The 24385-nt window shown below is 40.2% G+C and overlaps 1 protein-coding gene across 1 annotated transcript; it reads right to left on the reverse strand.

Moving 5' to 3' along the window:
* Window positions 1-5668: 5668 nt before the first annotated feature.
* On the reverse strand, window positions 5669-24178 carry LOC308620314 (glycine N-phenylacetyltransferase). Its single transcript, XM_081239782.1, has 7 exons — window positions 23976-24178; window positions 19928-20023; window positions 17364-17459; window positions 12011-12118; window positions 10240-10366; window positions 9213-9384; window positions 5669-7284 (listed from the first exon to the last, which is right to left on the reverse strand). Exons 3-7 carry the CDS (start codon window positions 17439-17441, stop codon window positions 6882-6884), a joined length of 888 nt encoding a protein of 295 aa, XP_081095908.1. The 5' UTR covers window positions 17442-17459; window positions 19928-20023; window positions 23976-24178; the 3' UTR covers window positions 5669-6881.
* Between the last annotated feature and the right edge of the window lie 207 nt (window positions 24179-24385).

The following is a 24385-nucleotide window of genomic DNA, read 5'->3' on the forward strand; positions in this document are numbered from 1 at the left end:
TTCTTAGTCTCACTTTTTTTTTTTTTTTTTTTTTTTTTTTTTGCGGTACGCGGGCCTCTCACTGTTGTGGCCTCTCCCGTTGCAGAGCACAGGCTCCGGACGCACAGGCTCAGCGGCCGTGGCTCACGGGCCCAGCCGCCCCATGGCATGTGGGATCTTCCCGGACCGGGGCACGAACCCGTGTCCCCTGCATCGGCAGGAGGACTCTAAACCACTGCGCCACCAGGGAAGCCCTTAGTCTCACTTCTATAGAGAAGAAAACTGAAGCTCAGTGTGACTGAACTGGATAGAATTTAAACCCAGAGCCTTTCACTCCAAAGTGCCCAGTACCCAACATGAACACTTGTTCTACCATTCTCAGAAGAGAAAGGAGGGTTCATAGAAAAGAGAGCCCACTCTGTGAAATGACCAGGGAGGGAAGGTTGACACTATCTGGGTCCTCGACCTCATCACTCTTATCCTTGTTCAGCAGGTTAGTGGAGGGAAGGAGTCACTCTAATCAGAGGAGCAGGGACAGGGTTGCCTAGTGTCCAGAAAGTTGAAAAACCTTGTGTGCTCCTTCAGTCCATAGACCAGCACAGCACAAGTTTACACATGTTCACTTCTGTCCTCCTAGAATATTAATTCTCCACCTTGTCTCCTGGAGTTGAAGTTGTTATAATTATTCATTACTCTTTCTCCAAGGCTAAAGGCCATTGAAACTGTTCTGTCTTGGAATGGCCATCATCAAAAAGTCTACAAATGATAAATGCTGGAAAGGGTGTACAGAAAAAGGAACCCTCCTACACTGTTGGTGGGAATGTAAATTGGTACAGCCACTATGGAGAACAGTATGGAGGTTCCTTAAAAAAAAACAAAAATAGGGCTTCCCTGGTGGCGCACTGGTTGAGAGTCCACCTGCCGATGCAGGGGACACGGGTTCGTGCCCCGGTCCAGGAAGATCCCACATGCCATGGAGCGGCTGGGCCCGTGAGCCATGGCCTCTGAGCCTGTGCATCCGGAGCCTGTGCTCTGAGAGGCCCGTGTACCACAAAAAAAAAAAATAAATAGAGTTACCATATGATCCTACAATTTCACTCCTGGGTATATATCTGGAAAAGACGAAAACTGTAATTTGAAAAGACACATGCACCCCAATGTTCATAACAGCACTATTTACAATAGGCAAGACGTGGAAGCAACCTAAGTGTCCATCGACAGATGAATGGATGAAGAAGATGTGGTATGTATATACAAACATATACATATATGTATGTATATATAAAATAATATTCATAAAAAAGAATGAAATAATGCCATTTACAGCAACATGGATGGATCTAGAGATTATCATACTAAGTGAAGTAAGCCAGACAGAGAAAGACAAACATCAAATGATATTGCTTATATGTAGAATCTGAAAAAACAAAGATAAAAATGAACTTATTTACAAAACAAAACAAAAATAGACACTCAGACATAGAAAACAAACTTATGGTTAACGAAGGGGAAAGTGGGTGGGGTGGGGGAGGGATCAGCCTAGTGGACCCCTTGGCCCCAGTAGAGTCCATATCCCACAAAGACTATCTACAACACAAGAGTAGGGTCCTTCTCTCTCCCACCTGAACCCAGACCCCTGGTCCTCTGTCTCTTTCAGCCCTTGCACTCACTCACTCACTCAGAAGATTCAAGAGTCTCTATTACCCTTTAACCTTAAACTACTCTCTTAACCTCTCTGGAATGTTTTCCCAGCTGGAAAAAAATAGTGTTGGCACGCCAGGTAACCAAGGGTTTTCTCTGCTCTTCTGTTACCAACCCTCTCCAATGGGTCCCCAAGAAGGGTCCTCCTGCCTGGCATCGCTCCCACCGATAAAATGAGAACTAGTTCAGCTTAGAAGCAAAGGAAAGCTTTATTCTTCCATCAGGGAATGGAGAGGTGCAAGTTCTGGCTCTAGAGCACACACTCTCCCTGACAGGTGGTGGGCAGGGCTGCTTTATAGGGTTCTCTCCTTGGCAGGGCAGGTGTGGAGTTCTCCAGGGTCTGGGGCAGGCGTATTGCTCAGGGCTCCAGATGGCAGTGTCGGGTGCAGGGTCTGTGCACACGGCCCTCTGCCACTGCCACCATCTTGAATCTCGGCGTTGTGGGCAGTGCTTCTGCACACGGCCCTCAGAGCTGAAGTGTCCGTGCAGCCATTTACACCAGGAACTCTGGTCTGAAGCACAGGGTGTGAGGCCTCTGCACGAGGCACCCTGTGAGCAAATGAAACCAGATGAAGCACAAAATAAAAGAGAAAGGTTAGACTTTATTTTATTACCCAGATTCTATTTGTATTCCCCGGGAACTGGTTTTGTTTTTTTTAATTTTTATTTTATATTGGAGCATAGTTGATTAACAGTGCTGTGTTAGTTTCAGGTGTGCAGCAAAGTGATTCACTTATACACATACCCCTATCTACTCTTTTTCAAATTCCTTTCCCATATAGGTTATTACAGAATATTGAGTAGAGTTCCCTGTGCTATATAGTAGGTCCTTGTTGGTTATCTATTTTAAATATAGCAGAAGGGTGGGAGGGGTCAGGGATAGATTGGGAGTTTAGGATGGACATGTACACACGCCCCGGGAATTGTTAATGGGATTTGCCGGTGACACTTCCTTGACTCTGTGGTTATTACCTTTGCTGTGTTACACAAGGTAGCAGACATAAATCTTCTCACACACTTTGGGGTCAGGTACAAGGGAAAAGCTTCAGGAGCACTGGCGTCGGTCTTCGTGGAAGTGTTTCTCTGGGTGCGGGGTTAGGGCTGTCAATGACGGCAGAAGCAGCATAGCAGAGGGGCTCAGATGAACAAGATGGGGCCGAACTAATCTTGGACTGATTAGTTGATCTTTCCATGTCTCTGTGTCTGTATCTACAATAAGGAGTAAATAATAGTACTCTTATCTAAGAAGGGCCTGTCCTTAAGTGGAATTCAGGCTAGTGGGTTTCCCTGTGCCTACTGATCCCTAATGAGTTCCAGAAAATATATGATCTTGTAGTTTATCCAGCCTTTTCTCATCATTAGTGTGGGAACAAAGCTTTCTCCACTTTCTAAATCCTAGGTAGAAGCAGAAATAAGATCATATCTTTTCATAATTTAGCTATGTATAGTTATAATTGCTTAGAAAATAATAACTTAAGTTCCTGGTACATGGTAAGCATATAGAAATGTTATATTAAATAAATGAAAAATTATCTAATACAATGCAATAGGCATGTGCTAATGTGCATAAAAATGTTTAGTGGCAATAATTCTTTCCTTAGGGCCCTAGGTCCAGTCATACTCATGAGGCCAGTGGAGTTCATGAATGTCTGATAATTTAGCTAATTCTGGTTCTAATATTCAAAATTCTGAATAAAATAAGGCTAGATCCCCAGTGACATGTGAGATTGTATCGAATTATCTAACAGATGTATAATTGCAGTCCCAGAAGGAGAAAAAAGAGAGGAACAAAACATTTTTTAATGGCCCCAAAATTGCAAATTTGGTTTAAAATATCTACCTACACAACCAAGGACATCAATAAACCCTATGCATGATAAACACAGAGTAAAACAAGCCTAGAAATATAATAATTAAATTTCTGAAAGGCAAAGATAAAAGGAAAGTCATAAAAGCAGTCAGAGTCAGTAAAATGGCGTAATAGGAAACCCTACACTCTCCAAACCCTAGGCACACCAATTTAAAAATAATACACAGCTCAATTCCCCTTGTGAGAAATCCAGAGACCACTTGAGAGGCTCCTGCACACCAAGTGGGCATGAAACCAGCAGTATTGAAGCCACTAGGGAAATATGTGGTACCTTCTTACCGTACTCCCCCAAGCCCTGCAGCACAGCACTTCATGCTGGGAGGAAGACCCCAACTCCCAGCTTGTCCCAGGGAAGATGAGAAGACTGGACAGGACATGCAATGGTCTGACTTTTCAGGAGCAGCCTGAGGGACTTATTTTTCCGTCTTGCCTGAGTCTGAGTGTTGAGAGGAAAGAGCCCCATGTTGGGAACCACTGAGAACAAAGGTGATGGTTTGAACTAGTGCACACTCACTGGTAATAGCCCCTCCCCCCCAACTTAACACAGAGTGAGCAAGGCAAACCCCCCAAATTCCAGCTTTTCCCAAAAGCAAAAACTAAAAATTGTTCGCAAGGATGTAGAGAAATTCAGCCACTTGTGCACTGTTGGTAGCAATGTAAAACGGTGCAGACGCTGTGAAAAACAGTATAACAGTTCCTCCAAAAATTTAAACTAGAACTACCATGTGATCCGGCAATTCCACTTCTGGGTATATAGACAAAGGAGTTGAACTCAGGATCTTAAATAGCTATCTGCACTCTCATGTTCATTGAAACATTATTTACAATAGCCAAGATGTGGAAGCAACCTAAATGTCCGTGGACAGACCAATGGATAAAGAAAATGTGGTACATACATAGAATGGAATATTATTCAGCCTTAAAAAAGACAGAAATGCTGCAATAATTGACAACATGAATGAAACTTGAGGACTTTATGCTAAGTGAAATAAGCTAGTTACAGAAGGACAAATAGTGTGTGATTCCACTTATATGAGGTATCTAAAGTAATGATACGCATACAAGCAAAAAGTGGAGTGGTAGCTCACAGGAGCTGGGGAGAGGGAAAGATGATGAGTTGCTTATCAATGAGTATAAAGTATCCATTTTTTTTTTTTTTTTTTTGCAGTACCCGGGCCTCTCACTGCTGTGGCCTCTCCTGTTGCGGAGCACAGGCCCCGGACACACAGGCTCAACGGCCATGGCTCACGGGCCCAGCCGCTCCGCGGCACGTGGGATCCTCCCGGACCAGGGCACGAACCCATGTCCCCTGCATCGGCAGGCAGACTCTCAACCACTGTGCCACCAGGGAAGCCCTAAAGTATCCATTTTGTAAGACGAAAAAGTTCTAGAGGTCTGCTGTGCTCATAGAGAACAATACTGTGCTGTACACTACATATTTGTTAAGATCTCATATTTTTCAACCACAATAAAATAAATACATAAAATTAAAAAGTGGGGGGGGACAAAGCAGTCAGAGACATAAAAGACACACTTCCTTCAGGAAATAATAAGACTTGCTGTTGACTTCTCATCACTGCAAAGTTCGAGTGCACTGGAACAGCATCATAAAAAGTGCTTCAGGAAAAACATTGATAAAATTCTACATCCCAGTGAAAATACCCTTCAAAATTTAAGTAAAATAAAGCCCTTTTCAGGTAAAAATAAGCAGCTAATATAATTTGTTACTAGAATCTGTGCTGTTTTATGTTGTCAGTATTCAGAAAATTCCAGTGATGCGATGATGATTGCAGATGTCATATAGAAGTGCTGTCTTAGACCAACAGAATTTCAGGTCATCTCCCAAAATAAGGAAGTGCTTCTTCCTTGATGTATCAGCTTGGAGAATTCTTATTTTTTTTCTACCACTGGTACATCCTCAGTGTCTTTCTTCTCTGATAATCATGTACCTATGATTACACTAATTCATTAGAGATGTGAGCATTTTGTTGTTTCATGGCTTTATTGAGATGTGAGAATTTTTTAAAATTCTTGTGTCTTGGAGGAAAAAAATATATATACATAAATATATAGATGCATACCACTATAGATTACTATATAATGCACTATTCTATTCTACTCTCAAATTCCTTTCTGAGGAAGACAAAAAATTCATTATCTTGAAAATATATTTGATGACAATGCAACATGTTTTCTGTTTCCTTTCTGAACTCTTAGAAGGGTGGATTGTACTACAAGAGAAAGTTGAGAGTAAGGTCGTCTTCCTGAACATTTTCGAAGCTTTAATTTTCTGAAACCACACAGCACATTAGTGCATAACGTACAATGTTAGTTGGAGGGTTTTCAATATGTAAAGTCCTTTATTAAATTGTAAAAAATGTTCTACAGCTTGGTATGAGAATAATGGCTGATATTAATTGTAAAACTCCTCTTTACACACAAAAGAACATTACATTTGAAGTGTCCCTTTCTACCTAGTCTTGTCTTGATACAAGTAATTCATATTCATCCTGCAACTTGAAGCAAGTTGATAACATGCCAATTTTTTATCTTGTCAATTTAGAAAAAAAAGTCATATTCAATAGTTACAGATTTAACCTAGTTCACAGAACGTACAAATGTTATGTGTGATAAAATCCCACAAATTCGATCCAATTTTGTAGATTTTTCCTGATTTACCTCAAATTTAAAGTATCTCTGCCACATACATTTTAACAGTTATTGTTAAATCACAATTTTCTTTTTGCATGTGTGTTGTTTCTGGAAAACAAGGTGTTAAATTGTCATGCTATTGTGATATGACAAGCTATAGTACTTAAGTTGTCTTGCTCTGCGTTCCATGTACACGTTCTAAATAGAGATAGATATGAGGGTGCTGGAAAGAAGAAAAATGTCATCACTAGAACAGTGGGTTGCATTTATTCCTTATTGATTATGGATAGTTTCCTTACTAGCCATATGTATTAGAAGAAAACTGTGAACCAGTACAATAAACCAGACAGAAACAGAAATCCTGCATGATATCACTTATACATGGGATCTTCAAAAACAAAAAGTTGAACTCACAGAAACACAGAATAGAATGGTAGTTGCCAGGGTTGGAATGTGGAGGAAATAGGAAGGTCTGCTGGACCCAAAGGGAAATTCATGGGTGATTTGGGAGTAGGGACTCTGGTGGTTCTGTTGACCATTCACGCTGCTTCCCCAGAGCCCAAACAACACACACTGCTTTACTGCTGATTACAGTTTATTCTTTCTTTCTGCCCACCCATCCCAGCATCTCTTGCCATGTGACCAGCCCACCCAGCACTGTCTTGGGTTCGTGGCTGCTTCACAGAGGCACACAGTTCCACTGGTTCCAATCACAGGGCATGGGGATATGTTGCAGATTGTGACTAATTTTCTGTACGATTTTGTTGGCTCTGTCTGTATGGTTATATACAGGGAAGCCGAGTTTGTCCAGAGCGTGGGTGTGGACGAACAACATATGGGAGACGAGACCCTGGCCCCGGTACTCAGGCAGGGTGGCCCCCATCCGCACCTCTCCTGTCTGGTCCATCAGGGACCAGGACACAGGGGTCCCCTCAGGCCCCAGCAGGCAGAAGGTGGGGAAGGTCCGGATACAGCGCTCAATGAACCGCTGGCTCCTTTCATTGCCACCGAAATGCCAGAACTTATTCACCATGGCAGCGTGGGTAGGATCCAGGGATGAGGGTTTAAACATCTCTTGGTTACTATTGAGAAGAAGGAAAAAGAACATCCTGTGGAGTATTATATTTTTTTGCCCCCAAATTGTCTTCAGACGATGCAAATGAGAGCACAGGTAAAGGTATAGATTCTGCAACCAGACCGCCGGGATTCATAATCCAGCTAGTTGTGTGATCTCGAGCAGGCAACATAATGTCTCTCTGCCTCCATTTCTTCTTTATAAAGTGGGGATATTAATAGTACCTTCCTCAAATACTGATATAAGAGCAATTACATCACGAGTACCTAGGACTTGTGCCCATAAACAATAAGAAGTACATAAAAATTAAGTATCGGTCCTTTCAGCAATGCAGTGACTCTCCCCTTAATATGAGGGAATTGATATCACCCCCATTTTACAGATAAGAAAAATAGGTAAACAGAAAATAGGCAAGTGCCCCAAAGCACATGCTAGCAAGCTGTATATAAAGCCAGAGCTTAGAATCATGGAATCTTAGAATGTTGGCATCAGAGGGTCCTTGGCCACTGTGGGAACTGAATGAAGTCCAGAGAGGGGGAGTGATGTGGCATGCAAGCAGCCCCCGAAGTACAGAACACTGAATCTGAAGGCATCTGCAGGCTGTAAAGAGGCTTCGGGGGGTGTCCTAGAAAGAGTCCACCATGTGGAACTAGGAGATCTAGACTCAAGCCCATTATGCCCTTAACCATCCATGTGACCTGAACAAGCTGTTTCATTATCTGAGCCTATTTTCTGTCAGGAAACTAAGGATAATATCTCCTACCTTGTCTATCTCATGGGGTGGACAGGAGAATCAAATGAGATTATAGATGTGCAGGTGCTTTTCAGGTGTCATGTGTGATACAATGTGAATAAAGCTTTTCCAGGTACATTAACACACAGAGGGTCATAGGATTGGGCATCTCCAGCTCAAATCTCCACCATCAGTGTTCCGTTCTATTCAGTGTTAGACTGGACATCAATGGGGGAAAATATATAATTTGTTTAAATTTTTACTGGAAAACTTTTGCTCTGTGAAGTGAATTCATTAAATGCGTATTTTTCAAGCCTCTGCTATGTGTTCAGTCTGGTATTGAGGATCTATCAGTGAACAACATAAAGAAGGTCGCTGCACTTGTGGAGTTGGAAACGTTGTAGGGGAGAGGGTCAAAGAACAAACAGGTCAGTACATACACAAACAGGCTGATTTCAGATAATGATAAATGCAATAAAGAATAAAAATTGGGTTTTGCAGTTGAAGACTTATGGGAGGCGGTGGTTTCAGACAGGGTTCTCTGGGAAGAACTCTCTGAGGAAATGACATTTGAGAGTATGAATGGCAAGAAAGAGGCAAATATATGAAGATCAGAGGGAAGGACATTGTAAGCAGACAAAGTGCAAATGCATGTGTGAATGTATGAGATCGAGCTGCAGAAAGATGGCCAGAGCTGCTGGTGGGAGTTAGCTAGAGGGACAGAATGAAGTCCAAAAGGTGATGGGTTCCAGGTCTTACGGGACCTTGAAAGTCCATAAAGGAGTTTGGTTTTATTAAAAGTATGCTGAGGGCTTCCCTGGTGGCACAGTGGTTGAGAGTCCGCCTGCCGATGCAGGGGACACGGGTTCGTGCCCCGGTCCGGGAAGATCCCACGTGCCACGGAGCGGCTGGGCCCGTGAGCCATGGCCGCTGAGCCTGCGTGTCCAGAGCCTGTGCTCCGCAACGGGAGAGGCCACAGCAGTGAGAGGCCCACGTACCGCAAAAAAAAAAAAAAAAAAGTATGCTGAGAAACCTCGATGGCTTCTTGGCGGGTGAATGGACATAATCCACATTACCTACTAAAAGCAATCACCCTGGAAATGGATTGTAGGGAGACAAGAGTGAATATAAGGGGAGAAGTTGGGAGGCTACTTCAATAGTGAAAGATGTGAATAGTGCAGAGTGTCTTTTTTCAAACTCACATGGCTTTGGGTCTGCCATATCCAGCAGGTAAGTTCTTTGTCTCCGGCAGGGAAGGAAGAAGTTTCCTCGCTGTCTCAGACATCACATAGAGAATGCATTGTGTTTGCTTGACCTTAACGAATTTAGTGGCTGCAAGATTCTGTATCACCTCATCCAGACTGGACTGTGAACCTAGAGAGGGATAAATTTAGGAGAGAAGCAATTGTCCATTTAGATGCTTCACGAAGCTTCCCAACAGAAGCTATGCAGGACTTAAAGCCGGACATTGTTGCCTCTGCTGTTGCAAATGACCATGTGACCATGGCCATGTAGCTACCTAAGCATGTTTTCTCTTCTGCAATACAGAGATAATACTAGAAATCCTGACTATGGTACTGTGAAATCAAGGAGAATTGGTATTTAGAAAACAGTAGGCAACCTTGCATGTTCACATACTACATGCCCAGGTATTGGTCTGATACCACATTTAATCCTTACATTAACCTTATATTTTAGGTACTTTTATTATCTTCATTTTTTATATGTGAAGGAACTGAATAATAGTTAAGTTACATCAGTTGCTCAAGATCACAAAGCAAGTAACAGGCAGAGCAAGGATATCACCCAAGGGAGTCTGACTCCAACAATGACAGGTGTTCTTGTGACTGGGGTAGTGCTCTGTGGTACAAGGACTTATCATTCTAATTCTCGGAATGGAAGGCCAGAGGGGGAGCTCTGCTCTCACATCCAATCACCCTAAGGGATCCTGAACATGTCTGAAAAATATATCATGAATCCTCCGGTAACGAGAACTTGCATCACTCACACGTTCTTAAAAGAACCTTAGAGTCTGTAATGTTTGAATTCAACTCCACTGAAGAGAGGGTGGCAGCTGATACAGGGAATGAACATCAAGCTGAGTGTCTGGAGTTTGCTAAAAGGAAATAAAGGTTGTAGGGGAATGTACTCAGGATCAAAAGTGACCCTTCAGGTATATAGATATGAGCAGTCCTAGCAGCCAGCACATATCCCAGATCCCTTACATACTTTGGATCTGCAAATGTTGTTTCCAGTTGATGACGTCTGATGTGCTAAGGGATTCTTGACAGTTCTTGAGGTCCTTAGAATAGATTTGGTAGCTGTTGGTGTAGTGATCAAAGTCATCTGCCATCTCCTGTTTGGTTGGGTAATATAAATAAATCAAATTGACTATACCCAGTGATTAGAATACTTGTGCTTGGGATTTCATTATACAGTGATGTTTTACAAACCTAAATATTGATATTCTTCTTGAGGTACTATCATCATTCCTGAATCATTTACATCATAAGACTAAGTAAAGGATTTAATTAATTATTCCACTTATGAGTAAGAAAAACTTGATGAACTAGGTATTTATATGTTACATTACAATTTCAAATCAGCCAAACACGTACCAGTTTACAAAGCATTCTTCAGTAATTCTGTAATCCCTCAGGAGAAGGAAGGAATTTTTGTCAAAGTCAAGTTTCCATTGCAAGAGTAAATGTTACTCTGTTTCAAAGAGTCTCAGAACAAATGGATTATGAAAACAATATTGAAATTGACACAGGTAACTTTGTATTAGAATTCTCACATGTGATAAAGCTATACAGAGTGAAGACACGTGATGTCTTTAAAATGTAAACCACAATGCACTATTGTTTACAAAATAATTCATATTCCCAACAAAACTGAAATGCAAAATTTGCTCAACAAGATCTCCTCAAAATTAACAAATAAAGGGTGAGATTTATTTTGAAGGCAAAGGAAGGAGAGAACAACTACCCAACAAGGGTAGAATAGCTGGAAGCTGTTGCACAGAAATGCCTCAGCATTAATACCACCAACAATCTCTCTTTTAAAGGTTGCATAAAAAAGCGAATATTATTCCATTTTTAGATTTCAATAATTAAATTATCTTTATTTTTGTATTCTGTTTAATTTGCTTTTTTAAAGTCACTATACATTTAAAATTTACTTGTAAATAATTTATATCAAAATACTATGAGATGAATTTTTATTTTATATTTGCAATATGCTTGCAACACATTTATATTTGAAACAGATTAACCAGTTTGAGTGATTTTTAAAAGTCTGGTACTGAAAATATATTCCCAGATACAAGCATTGTAATTTGTTCTTTATATTTCCTTAACATTATTTATGTTTAACTTCACATATTTTGGGGTGTTATTTTCTCTGCTTAGAATGCAATCTCTGCTCTTGTCAACCTGTCAAAAACCTATTATTCTTCAAAATTCAGTTTTGGTGAAATGTCTGTTATGAAAGCTCTCTGATCCTCTCCCTGCATCCCCTGACATCTACAGTTTTAATCCTCTCTTGGTCAGTGCTACTTCTGTATCTCGTATGTTTTTGTACATTTTCAAAACATGTTATAATTTATCTGCTTGTCTGTGTTTCCCTCCAGGCTGTGAAGTTCTTTTTTTTTTTTTTTGCATTATGCGAGCCTCTCACTGTTGTGGCCTCTCCCGTTGCAGAGCACAGGCTCCGGACGCGCAGGCCCAGCGGCCATGGCTCACGGGCCCAGCCGCTCCGCGGCATGTGGGATCCTCCCGGACAGGGGCACGAACCCGCGTCCCCTGCATCGGCAGGCGGACTCTCAACCACTGCGCCACCAGGGAAACCCCAGGCTGTGAAGTTCTTGAGGACAGGGACTTGTTCACTATCACTGCAATTCATTTTGGTATCCCCAGGGTCTACCACATTGCAAGGTACATGGTAGGTTCATAGCAAATACAAACATAGATGCAAATTCATTCCACATCTGGCACCTTACCTGCTCCTGAGGGCGGATAACCACTGTATTAAAATCAGGCCACTTGTCCACCAGGGCCTTTAGCTTGAAAGGGTTCCCCTGGTTCATGTGGAAGACGGTCCCATAAACCTGCAGTATTCCGACAAAGTGAGAAGGTCAGCTTATTAGGAAGGGATGGCAAAGTGCCTTGCGTTTGATCAGTTCAAAGTTTATTTCTATGAAATGAGGGTAAGTACCTAATAGGGCATTCAGTTCAATCTTCAGGTTCTACTAGGTTCTAGATTTTGGGGTCAAACAATGAGAATATTATATGAATATATTTTAAAATCCAGATAAATAAAATGAATAAATTAAAAATCATCTACTATCACATTGCAGAATTTAGTGTTCTCTTTCCATTTTATTCTGTTTATTTACACATAGTTTTTAAACATGAAATTACCTAATACATATTAATTTAACATCTATTTCCCCCCATACATACACATACACACTATACTATGAGCATATTTCCATTTCAGTAAACAAATCTACATAGCCATTTTTAACGACAGCATAATAGCCATTTTATGGAAGGACTCTAATTCAATTTTACTATCTCTTATTGCTGGTCATTTCAGTGTTTTCTAATTTTAACAGTTTTTTCTTCAGTGAACATTTTTTTTGCATAAATCTTTGCAAATATGCCTGATATTACAAATTCTAGAAGGGGAATTTCTGGATCAAACGTCAACTGCAGTTTAAAGATTTTCTTTCTTACACACATCTCCAAATTACCTTCCAGAAAGGTTAAATGAACTCCTGCCTACTTAATAAGTAGAGATAGAGCATAGTATTAAGAACACAAGCTTTGGTGACCAAGGTCCAAGAACATCACATATTGGGCAATCTGTTTAATCTTTACTACAAGCATCGGTTCAAACATTGGTGCCCTCAAAACACTGAAGAGGCTGAGAAAGAGATTCTCCAAAGTAGAATGGACCCTGCGGTTGTGGGGAGGGGAAAAACAGTAGTACATACTAGGGCAGACCTCAGGACCTAAATGCACTGGAAACATGATGCCTCAGCAGATGGTATGGAAGGATGCCAAAGACCAGGGATCAATGGAATGGTGAACATTTCAGTGACAAAGGGCCACACCTCACCCTGTGCATCCCTACCTTTGCCATGAAATGTTTATGTCAGACTAAGGGGAAAGAGGGGGAGGCAAACTTTGACGTTACTGTTTTTTTATAAAATTATTAAATTTCTGCCATCAGCAGGGGCTCAATATAGAAATTAAAAGCAGTTTTAGGGAAAATAAAAAATAATAAAAATACATTTTTTAAACATTGGAGTTTGGAACCAGTGACATTTATATATCACATTTCTGTGCACATGGTAGCAACACTAAGCCAGAACACAGTGATGCAGGCAGCCACTACAAATTGAATGAATTGGAGTTAACATGTGAGATAAACCTATTTATAATAGTTTCCACTACTTTGAGAAAGAGAAGGGCTGTCCTCAGGCCATGATACACAAATTTTTCTCTCACTTGAGACTTTAGTGAGTATTGAATGAGAATGAGTTTTAGGTCATACATTTGTAACGAGAACCATTCCTACAAATATTCTAGATTTCTGCTTATGGGAAAAAACTATGTCATCAAAGAATCAACTGAGTAGAGAGGAAAAGAACCATATTTACTCATTAAAACCGAGGATCTCATATTGTGGGTTACTTTGCCTCACAAGAGAGTTGGCTAAGGCTAGTAGTGCCAAGAATTTTCTCCAAAAAGTTGGGACCCACTTAACACAAGAAGTAAATAACAATTCAAACATCAGAGATCTACCCTATAGAGATGGAAGAAAACAATTTAACCTGGAAAACTTTTCAAAGCAGCCACTCAAGATAAAAATATCTCAGTCCACAGAGCACCTAACTGATTTAGTAACTCCTCTTCCTAAAAAAAAATACAAAAGACTTTTGAGTTAGACTTTTGAGTTCATGTTGAGCGCTTTGTGTAGTTCCTGATATTTGGTAAGTGTTCCAGAAGTGTTGGCTATAAATTTTATCATATTTTATTTAATCCTCCCAACAGCTCTGCAAGGTAATCATAACCCTCTTTAAGGTTGAGGAATGTCTACCGAGAGTATTTACTTTCCGGTTTTACTCATTTTACAGGCAAGAGCACTGAGACTTAGAGATGTTTAATTTTTGCAGTGTTACCCAGAAAACAATGAATTTGTGGGGTCAGAACAGTCTGACTTCCGACCTTGTTCCTCTCGACAGTTCCCTACCCTACCTCAGTCAGAAGGATCAGTGTCTCTGGGCTACACTCAGCACTCATGGTTGAGTCTACACATGATCCCTATACAAGGTGTCAGAGCACCAGAAAAAGGTAAAAAAAAAAAAAAAGGTGTAATACGATGCTATTCCTTCCAGGTTTCCCATCAGCATGATCAGTGTAATTAACTATACTGAATTATACATCATATTCATGCTGCCCTGAGAAGTCCAGAGCTGTGATTCATCAACAAAAGAAAATGAGATTTATTTTAGAGACAAGCCTTGTAAATTAACAGTTTATACCTAAGGTTTTTTGTTGTTGTTGTCTCTTGTTTTTTTTTTGGGGGGGGTGCTTATAAAGGTATTGATTTTTAATTTTTAATTCCAATTGTTCATTGCTAGCACATAGAAAAACCATTTTTGTATTATGTATATTCACCTTAAAGCCTTTGCTAAACTTAGTTATATATCTAGGAGCTTTTTAGGGTTGCTTTTTTGTATATTCCTTAGGATTTTTTACATTACACAATCATACCATCTGTGAATAAACACTAATTTATTTCTTTCCAATACATATGTCTTTTATTTCTTTTCCCTGCCTTATTGTACTGGCTTGGATATCCAGTACCATGTGAATAGAAGTGTGAGAATAAATATCCTTGCCTTGTTACCGATCTTAGGAGGAACATTCACTCTTTCACTATTTAGTATGATGATAGATGTAGATTTTTCCAGTATGCTTTTTATCAGGTTGAAGAAATTCCTTCTATTCCTAGTTTGCTGACAGTTTTATTTCTATGAGGAATATTACATTTTGTCAAATATTTTTTTCTGCATCTATTGAGAGAAGATCATATGGCTTTTCTTTTTTAGTCTGTTGATATGGTGAATTACATCGATTGATTTTTGAATGTTGAACCTGCCTTGCATTTCCAAGATAAACTCTCCTTGGTTATGATGTATTATCCTTTCGATATATTGATGGATTTGACTTGATAGTATTTTGTTGAGGGTAATCTCTGTTCACAAGGGATATTGTTCTGTAGTTTTCTTTTCTTGTAATACCCACTTCTGATTTTGGTATCAGGGTAATTCTGGACTCATAAAATGATTTGGGAAGTGTTTTCTCTTCTGCTCTATTCTGCAAGAGTTTGTGTAGAAGGGGTATTATTTTTTCCTTACATGTGTAGTAGCAATTGCCACTGACACCACCTGGGCATGGAGTTTTCTTTGTTGGAATGTTTTAAATTACAAAATCAATTTCTCCAATAGATATAGGAGGACAATATAGTTTGCATTTTTCTTCTTCAGTGACCTTTGGTAATTTGTGCTTTTCACAGAACATACATTGTGAAAGTTATGAGCTCACTATTGAAAATAGTGTATCCTAATATCTTTATAATGTCTGTTGTGTTTGTAGTAATGCTCCCTGTTCTATTCCTGATATTTATAATTTGTGTCTTCTATTTCTTGGTCAGTTTGCTTAGAACTTTACCAACATTATTGATTTTTTTCACTGAACCAGAGTCTAGATTTATTGATTTTCTTAATTGTTTTTCTTCTCTCAAATTTATTGATTTCAGCTCTTATCTTTCATAATTTTCTTAATTGTGTTTGCTTTGAGGTTAATTTACTCTTTTTTTCTAGTTTTTAAAGTAGAAACTTAAAGCATTGATTTGAGACCATTATTCTTTTTTACTATAAGCACTTAATGCTATCTGTTTCCCAGTTATCACTGCCTTGGTTGCATCCCAAAACTTTTCAAAGGTTGTATTTTTATTCAACTAAAATATTTTCTAATTTTACTTGTGATTTTTAAGCATGATTTATTTAGAACTGTATAATTTCTAGAAATTCAGGTATTTCCCAGACATCTTTCAGGTTTTTTTTATTTTGAGTTTAATTCTATATTGTTCAAGGACATGCTTGGTATGACTTCAATTCTTCTAAAATTCTTAAAATTATGGTCTACTTTGGTAAATATTCCATGTGCACTTGAAAATAATATGTATCTGCTGTGGTTGTGGGAAGTATTCTATAAATGCCAATTAGTTCAAGCTGGTTCATTGTATTTCATATGTAATAAGTTCACATATATTTATAGGTTTTCTGCCTATTCTACAAATTGCTGAGAGAGGAATGCTGAAGGCTTTTTTTTTTTTTTTTTTTGCGGTACGCGGGCCTCTCACTGTTGTGGCCTCTCCCATTGCAGAGCACAGGCTCCGGACGCGCAGGCTCAGCGGCCATGGCTCACGGGCCCAGCCGCTCTGCAGCATGTGGGATCTTCCCAGACCGGGGCACGAACCCGTGTCCCCTGCATTGGCAGGCAGACTCTCAACCACTGTGCCACCAGGGAAGCCCTGTTGAAGTCTTTATACCTGTGTGTTTCCCTATTTCTTCTTTCAGTTCTATCAGTTTTTGTCTCAGGTACTTTGAGCCTTTGTTGTTGGGTGTATACATTTCAGCCTTTCTTATGTCTCCTTGATGAATTAATGCCTTTATCATAATGCAGTGGCACTCTTTAGCAATAGCCTAGTCCCTTTGCAACATATATTATTGCAAGAAAAAATACTTCTCTATGGTATAAGATCACTTCTTAAACATAATTTCTGTCTCACCCCAAGTTAAACATAATAATCCTTTGGGGTTTGGCAAAAACAGAAATTGACCAGTTATTAATTACAAAGAAGAATCATAATGGTTAACTTTTCATCAGGCACTTGATTGTTTGGGAAGAATAAATTACACATTAACTTTGCCAGTTCTGGACAAACTTCCAGTGTTATATAACATAAGAGTTGAAAGGGCACAAGGGAAAGTTTTGGGGTCATCACACAGCAAAGAACATAGTGGATCCAAATCATAGCATTGCCACTCACTATTGCTGTGATCTTGGTCAAGTCATATAACTTAGCCTCCGTTTCCTCTTTGGTTCTACAGACATGATATACCTGCCTTGCAGAGAGATGATGTAAACTAAATGAGATGCAAGATGAGTGAGTGTCTGGTACAGAGTAGGTGCTCAGTGAATGCTTTTTCTCTTTCCCACCTTTTTCTGAGGCTGTTGCTAGTCCTTTTTTCCCTAGGAATGTTCCACTCTCACCTTTAAGGACTCAGGGAGGCTCTTCCTCAAGGATTTCTCTAACATCTGCAGCAGTTGTGGGCCTTGTAAGTGGAACATCTTGGCAGATACCTTAATCTAAAGAGAGGATCAAAAACCAAGGGATGAGAAGTGCTGCAAGACATACAAAGACACCTAAGCCCTGTTATCCTGGAAAACAGCAATTGCTAAAGAAACCTCTCCATCCCCTTTGTGTTTTTGAAATGTCTTCCTGCAAAAAACTGTCCTTCTTCCGTTCGGCTTAGTAAGACTCACCATGTCCCCCTGTTACCTATGACAAGGCCAGCTACTAAGCCTTCAAATTCCCAATCTTCAACAAATGAACAGCTCGTACAACTCAACATCAACCCCACCCCCAAACAACCCAATTAAAAAATGGGCAGAAGAACTGGGTTCTTTGTAGCCCTGTTTACTCTTCCTTCATAAATGGTTAGCTTGACTGTTTATCCCCACTGAACCATCAGAACAAAGTGTTCTGATGTCTTAACAAAAGTTATCGGCTTGAGCGCACACTAATCAAGCTTCTCTCCTCCACACAGGGCTCTGCACTGTGACCTACCCTCAGTCCGAGCCAACACTGGCATTCAGAATGATCCTCCATGAACCTTGCTCACTCCTTTCCATAAAAGAATAACCATTTCCTGCCTGACCTTTCAGGTGTTTGTAGATGTTGTGGTCTAAGAGTTCTCCTGTTGAAATAATACCCTCTTTCTATTACAGCACTCCTTTTTTCCCACTCTTGAAATAATCCTTTCAAATAAAGGCTCTCCTTACCAAAGTCTAGCCTTGATTTTTATTCAACGGTATCTTAGTATGGCTTCATTATAATTGAAATAGACTTTTGTGACTAGCCTGGAAACCTAAGTATTGATTTATTCATCCATGCAGTCATTCACTTATGCAATCGCTCAATAAATATTTATTGAGAACTCACTGTCATCTCAACACACGTGGTGAGTGTCACCTCAGCTAGGCTGAACTACATTTCTCAGAATTCCCTTCTCTGCACATTTCCAGTTAGGGTGGGCCACAGAGAGATTCCTAAGGAGGACCTGGAGGGCAGAACTGAAGCAGCAGGCCTTTTGCAGCTAACTTCACGACCCAACATAGGGGCTGGGCTGGCAAGTGCTTCACTCTCCCCAGGTCTGCCTTCAGCTTGTCGGTCACCTGGGCCAGGTGTGGGTGTTTAGCTCCTTAACAAAAGAACCTGGCTTCTGCGGGACACCCATTCTACCAAGGTCAGGGTCAGTAGGACTGACAAAGTTTCTCCGGCCCCGTGAGCCTCAGCTTATACTGTGGGTTTCAGCTTTTTCTTTCTCCCTCTCACGTTCCTTTCCCAGCTACCTTCCCTGTGTACTTCAGTCTTCAGCACCAGGTGGGAAGAAACAGCCTTACAGAAACTGCTGAACTAGTCCTCACAATTGCATAAGGTCGATTCCCTGTAACAAATCTACTTTTCCACTTGGGCCCTGACTGATACACTTAATTTTGATCAACTAACTCTCTGAGCAACTGTGAGCTTAGATTTCCTGTCATTTAAGCACTCATAATCTAATAAGGAAAATAAAACACGTACACAACTAACACATGCCCCATAGAAAGAGCTAACTTATCCCATAAATATGCAATTACAATGCTATAGAATTCATGACATTTTGAAGCAGCCATTTTGATATGCTTTTTTTTTTTTTTTTTTGCTGTATGCGGGCCTCTCACTGTTGTGGCCTCTCCCGTTGCGGAGCACAGGCTCCGGACGCGCAGGCCCAACGGCCATGGCTCACGGGCCCAACCGCTCCGCGGCATGTGGGATCTTCCCAGACCGGGGCACGAACCCGTGTCCCCTGCATCGGCAGGCGGACTCTCAACCACTGCGCCACCAGGGAAGCCCTTGATATGCTTTAAAATATAAATTATTATTCTCATTTTTATTACCAGATGATATTGAAAATGAATTCAGTCACCTTATCCCCAATCCTCACCTCTTCTTGAGCCTTATCCCATCCCGAAACCTAATAGTCTGATGTGTATAGTATATATTACTATGTAATATAAAGCAGCATTTCTACATTTTGACCCACTGTATGAAATTAGGATTATCAGAAGAATTGGATCATAACATGCTGACTAAAAATGTAGACAGAAGACTGTGGCAAATCAAATGTTCTGCCTAAGGCCTACGAGATTCACAAAAGACAGAGAATACTTCTCAGTGGAAGCTTATAGCGTTCTTAAAGGAGATTGCACTAGAACTGGCCATTGAAGAGAGGATGGTGTCAGATGTCAGCTGCCATATTCCTGGGAATGACTGGCTAACTCTTTCTGACAAGAACTATGGAGAAAGTTCTTGTTAGACTCAAAATGGCATTAAACTTGGAATATGTAAAACCCTGTAGATATTAGGAGAAAGTCACTGTTGTTTAAATTCATTTATTTACCTATGTTCCTGACTGTTCTTTTAAAGGTCATCCCTGGTCTATTTTTGGTATCCACGAATTTAGCTCATCAATCCTAGGAAACTGACTTCAGCTGGCTTCTTCTCTACTTACTTGGCTTCCCAGCTCTCTGGTCACTGTGTTCAGGGCCTGCTCCTCTTCAGCTCAACCCTTTGGGAACACTGGTCCTTTGGGATGAGCAGGTAGAATCTGTACTTGGAGAAATGGAACTAGTATTAGTTTGTGTCTATTGGCAGTCATGCTCCAGTTACCAAAGCCTTCTTTTCATTATTTGATCCTGCTGTTTTAACATGTTGGAGAATCTTGGACAAATTAATGTTTTGATTTTTCATATGTGTTCCCTTTTACCTGGATTTTTTGTCAGTTATCTGGGGAGAAAAATAGTCCCTTCATTTAACTGGGAGGTCCCTTCATGATTTGAGGGGAGGAGAGTCTTGACCAGAACCACTAAGGGAGTGGTTATCTCTCTTTTTTCCTCACCTTTATTGAGATATGATTGACATATAATGTTGTGTAAGTTTAAGGTGTACAATGTGATGATTTGATACATATGTACATTGCAAAATGATTACCACAATAAGGTTAGTTATCACCTCCATCACATCACATATTTCTTTTTGCATTGTTGTGAGAACATTTAAGATCTACTCCTTAGCAACTTTCAAGTACATAATACAGCACTGTTAATTATAGTCACCATGCTACACACCAGATCTCCAGAAATTATCTCATAAATGGAAGTTTGTACCCTTTGACCAAGATCTTTGCATCTCCTCCAACCCCTGGTCGCTTGCAACCACCATTCTTCTCTGTTTCTATCAGTTTGGTTTTTTTCAGTTTCTACATGTAACTGAGATCATAGCGTATTTGTCTTACTCTGACTTTTTTCACTTAGCATAATGCTCTCAAGTTATCCATGTCACAAATGGCAGAATTTTCTTCTTTCTCATGACTGAATAATATTCCACTGTATAGATATACCACAACTTATTTATCCATTCATCCATCTATGGACACTTAGATTGTTTCCATGTCTTGGCTATTGTGAATAGTCCTGCAATGAACATGGGGGTGCAGATGTCTCCTCAAGAGAGTGATTTAATTTCCTTCAGATATGTACCTAGAAGTGGGGTTACTGGATCATATGGTAGCTCTATTTATAATTTGTATAGGAACCTCCATACTATTTCCATAGTGGCTGCACCAATTCATAATCCCAGGAACAGTGCATTAGGGTTCCCTGTTCTCCACATCTTCGACAACACTTATCTCTTGTCTGCTTGATAATAGCCATTTAAACAGGTGTGAGGTATTCTTATTGTGATTTTGTTTCGAGCATCTTTTCATGTACCTATTGGCCATTTGTATGTCTTCTTTGGAAAAATGTCTTTTCAGGGCTTCTTTGCTCATTTTTAAACAGGATTAAATATATATACAAAATATATATTTTGCTCTTGACTCGTAAGAGTTCTTTACATATTTTGGATATTAACCCCTTATTGGTTTGCAAATATTTTCTCCCATTCCATAGGTTGTTCACTTTGTTGATTGTTTTTTGTCTCTCCATAAGCTTTTTTTTTTTTTTGCCGTACGTGGACCTCTCACTGCTGTGGCCTTTCCCGTTGTGGAGCACAGGCTCTGGATGCGCAGGCTTAGCGGCCATGGCTCACGGGCCCAGCCGCTCCGTGGCATGTGGGATCTTCCCGGACCGGGGCACGAACCCATGTCCCCTGCATCGGCAGGCGGACTCTCAACCACTGCGCCACCAGGGAAGCCCTCCATAAGCTTTTTGGTTTAATATAGTCTCACTTTATTTTTTGCTTTCGTTGCTTGTGCTTCTGTTGTCATATCCAAAAACTCATTACCAAGGCCAAGGTCAAGTTTTTTCCCCCATGATTTCTTCTAGGAGTTTTACGAATTCAAGTCTTAATACATTTAAGTCTTTAACCCATTTTAAGTTAATTTTTAAAGTGTTGTTTGTATCTTGACTGTAGCTGCTGTGGGCAGTCACTGGGAATGGTAAGACTCACTTAAGTCCTGTAAATGAAATTTTTTTTTTTTTTTTACTATCAAGGTAAAGTCTATTAGTCTCCTCTGTTGTCCTTCTATTCCCCACAAGACCACAGAATATTTCTTTAACTCAGTATCTGATTTAACAACTCCTGCCTTTCTTCATTTTATTTATGCTCTACTTCCAGAAGACCTTCTAAATCCAGCTTTTGCTCCCGTTTCAAAGTCTTACTCAAATTTCAGTTTTTCCCCTATTGACTCCCTCTATTTCCTCAATCCAAACAAAACAAATCACTCTCTTTTCTGCACTCCCCTAAGATTATGTACATATTTCAATCACACAACTTGTTGCAGTAAATTGCATTTTGTCTTCTAGATTGTCAGTCCTCTGTGCAGGGCCTCAAATGATTTATTTTATTATTCTCAATGTTTATTACACACAGTAAGGACTCAATGTCTGTTTAGTGATTGAATGTACTATGTATTTGTATCAACATAATCGATTTAGTCACTCTGCTTACCAAGGGGGAAAAGACTCCTTCATTCATTCAACAGGTACTTGCAGGAGGCCAACTATGTTCTGGGCATGGGAATTTCTACCAGTTGCTCCTTTGAAAAAAGGCTCAGACCAGAATAGAAGTAACTGTGCCATATCTTGGAAAGTATCAAGACAGCAGTAGACATGTATCATTTCTAAAGACTAATCAGACATTAGCGAGGAGCATTTCACAAAAAGATTACATGAAAATATGAAAAGTTCAATTTGATGCCAGATTACTGGGGATATTAAAGTATCAACAAGTACATTTGGGAGAACCTTCTGCATGTGTGTGCACACACACACTGAAAGCACAAATATGGTGTTCAGTAAATGCAGTTGACTAAAACTGAGGAGATTCATTTTAGTGGGTTGCCAGCATTGATAGTGGGCAAAGTCCTATAGAGCACACTTTGAAACTTTTGACAAAGCCATTCCAGTACTGGGAATTTATTCAAAGAAAACAATTCAGATGAAGAAAAATATGCTGAAAAAGTTTGTAAAGCAATACAATATTAAGTAACAGGGAAGTATTGGACACAATCTCAGTGTCTCTCTATAATTTACATAAATTATGATCTATCATTATTTTACTACTCTAAAACCCATTAACATAAAAGTTATGATAGGGCTTCCCTGGTGGCGCAGTGGTTGAGAGTCCGCCTGCCGATGCAGGGGACACGGGTTCGTGCCCCGGTCTGGGAAGATCCCACATGCCGCGGAGCGGCTGGGCCCGTGAGCCATGGCCGCTGAGCCTGCGCGTCCGGAGCCTGTGCTCCGCAACGGGAGAGGCCACAACAGTGAGAGGCCCGCATACCTCAAAAAAAAAAAAAAAAAAAAAAGTTATGATATATATGTTGTCATATGAGTCTTAACGATGAACATGAAAAGGATAAAAATGACAGTGCAAAAATTCTAACTAGCTATAAAGTCTTTTTCTGTGCATATTGACATAAATCATGTAAAGATAAAAAATTAGAAGGAAACACCAAATATAGGGGCATTACAGCTGAGATTTTTTAAAATTACATTCTTTTTTATGGTTTTAAATTCATATTTAATATCATCTGTATTGTAATTCTTTTACTAGAATCTACCTTGTCTCTTTGACACTTTAAGCAGGGCACTTAATTTCCCTGGGCATCATTTATCCAAGGGGGAAAAAATCTGACTATGTAACTTAGTATGTTACTAGAGGATTAAATAAGATCATATTTGTACAGTGTGTCAACAATCTCTGTTATATACTGAGACCTGAACCAGCCTATTCCTTCCTAGATGCTATTACATTTTCTATCCCCCATCTACCAATGGCAAGCTCCCAAATTGCTCCACATTTATCAGTTCAGAATAAAAGCCTGTCTTTATCCAGTGAAAAACTTCTCACAGAATTAGGATACTGCCGTACACACAGTAGATGCCTGATACAGGTTTCTCAAAGGGAGTAGCTTCCTTTTCATCTGGCATAATTCTCAACACAGATGAGCTCAGAAATTCTTATCCACATCCAAAAGTAGCATTTTGATTCATTCCACTTCAGTGCGGAAACAGAAGGAGATGAGGAATCTCAGAGCAATTATCCTTTGTTCTCACCTGCAAAGCTGTCTTCTCATTCAGTCTCCGCAGAGGTCCTCAGAAAAAAAGAGGCGGCCGATTTTTCCAGAAGATGAAATATGTTTTCTGGGTATAGTGGTCTTGAAAAGTGTACTTTAACCTGTTTGATCCAAAAACTGCTGAGCTGAGGTTCGTAATAGAATTCATGCACCAAGCTGCATGCCTGGCAGGGGAGTGCGAGATGGAGTCCCTCCCTCCGGGTCCCATGTTCAGGGACGTGGCCCTGTAACATTGAGACATTGGCAGAGTGCCTCCTGAGGCCCTTTTTCCAGAAGGCCGAGCTGCTTTCTGGTCCTAAAAGTCCTGCCAACACTCAGCAACTCTGATCTGTGAAACCAGCTGGCTAAGAACTGGGAGGCAGGTGGATCACTACAAGAAATACCGATTTC

This window comes from Mesoplodon bidens, assembly GCF_964165515.1.
Source record: "Mesoplodon bidens genome assembly, chromosome: 7".
Classification (NCBI taxonomy): domain Eukaryota; kingdom Metazoa; phylum Chordata; class Mammalia; order Artiodactyla; family Ziphiidae; genus Mesoplodon; species Mesoplodon bidens.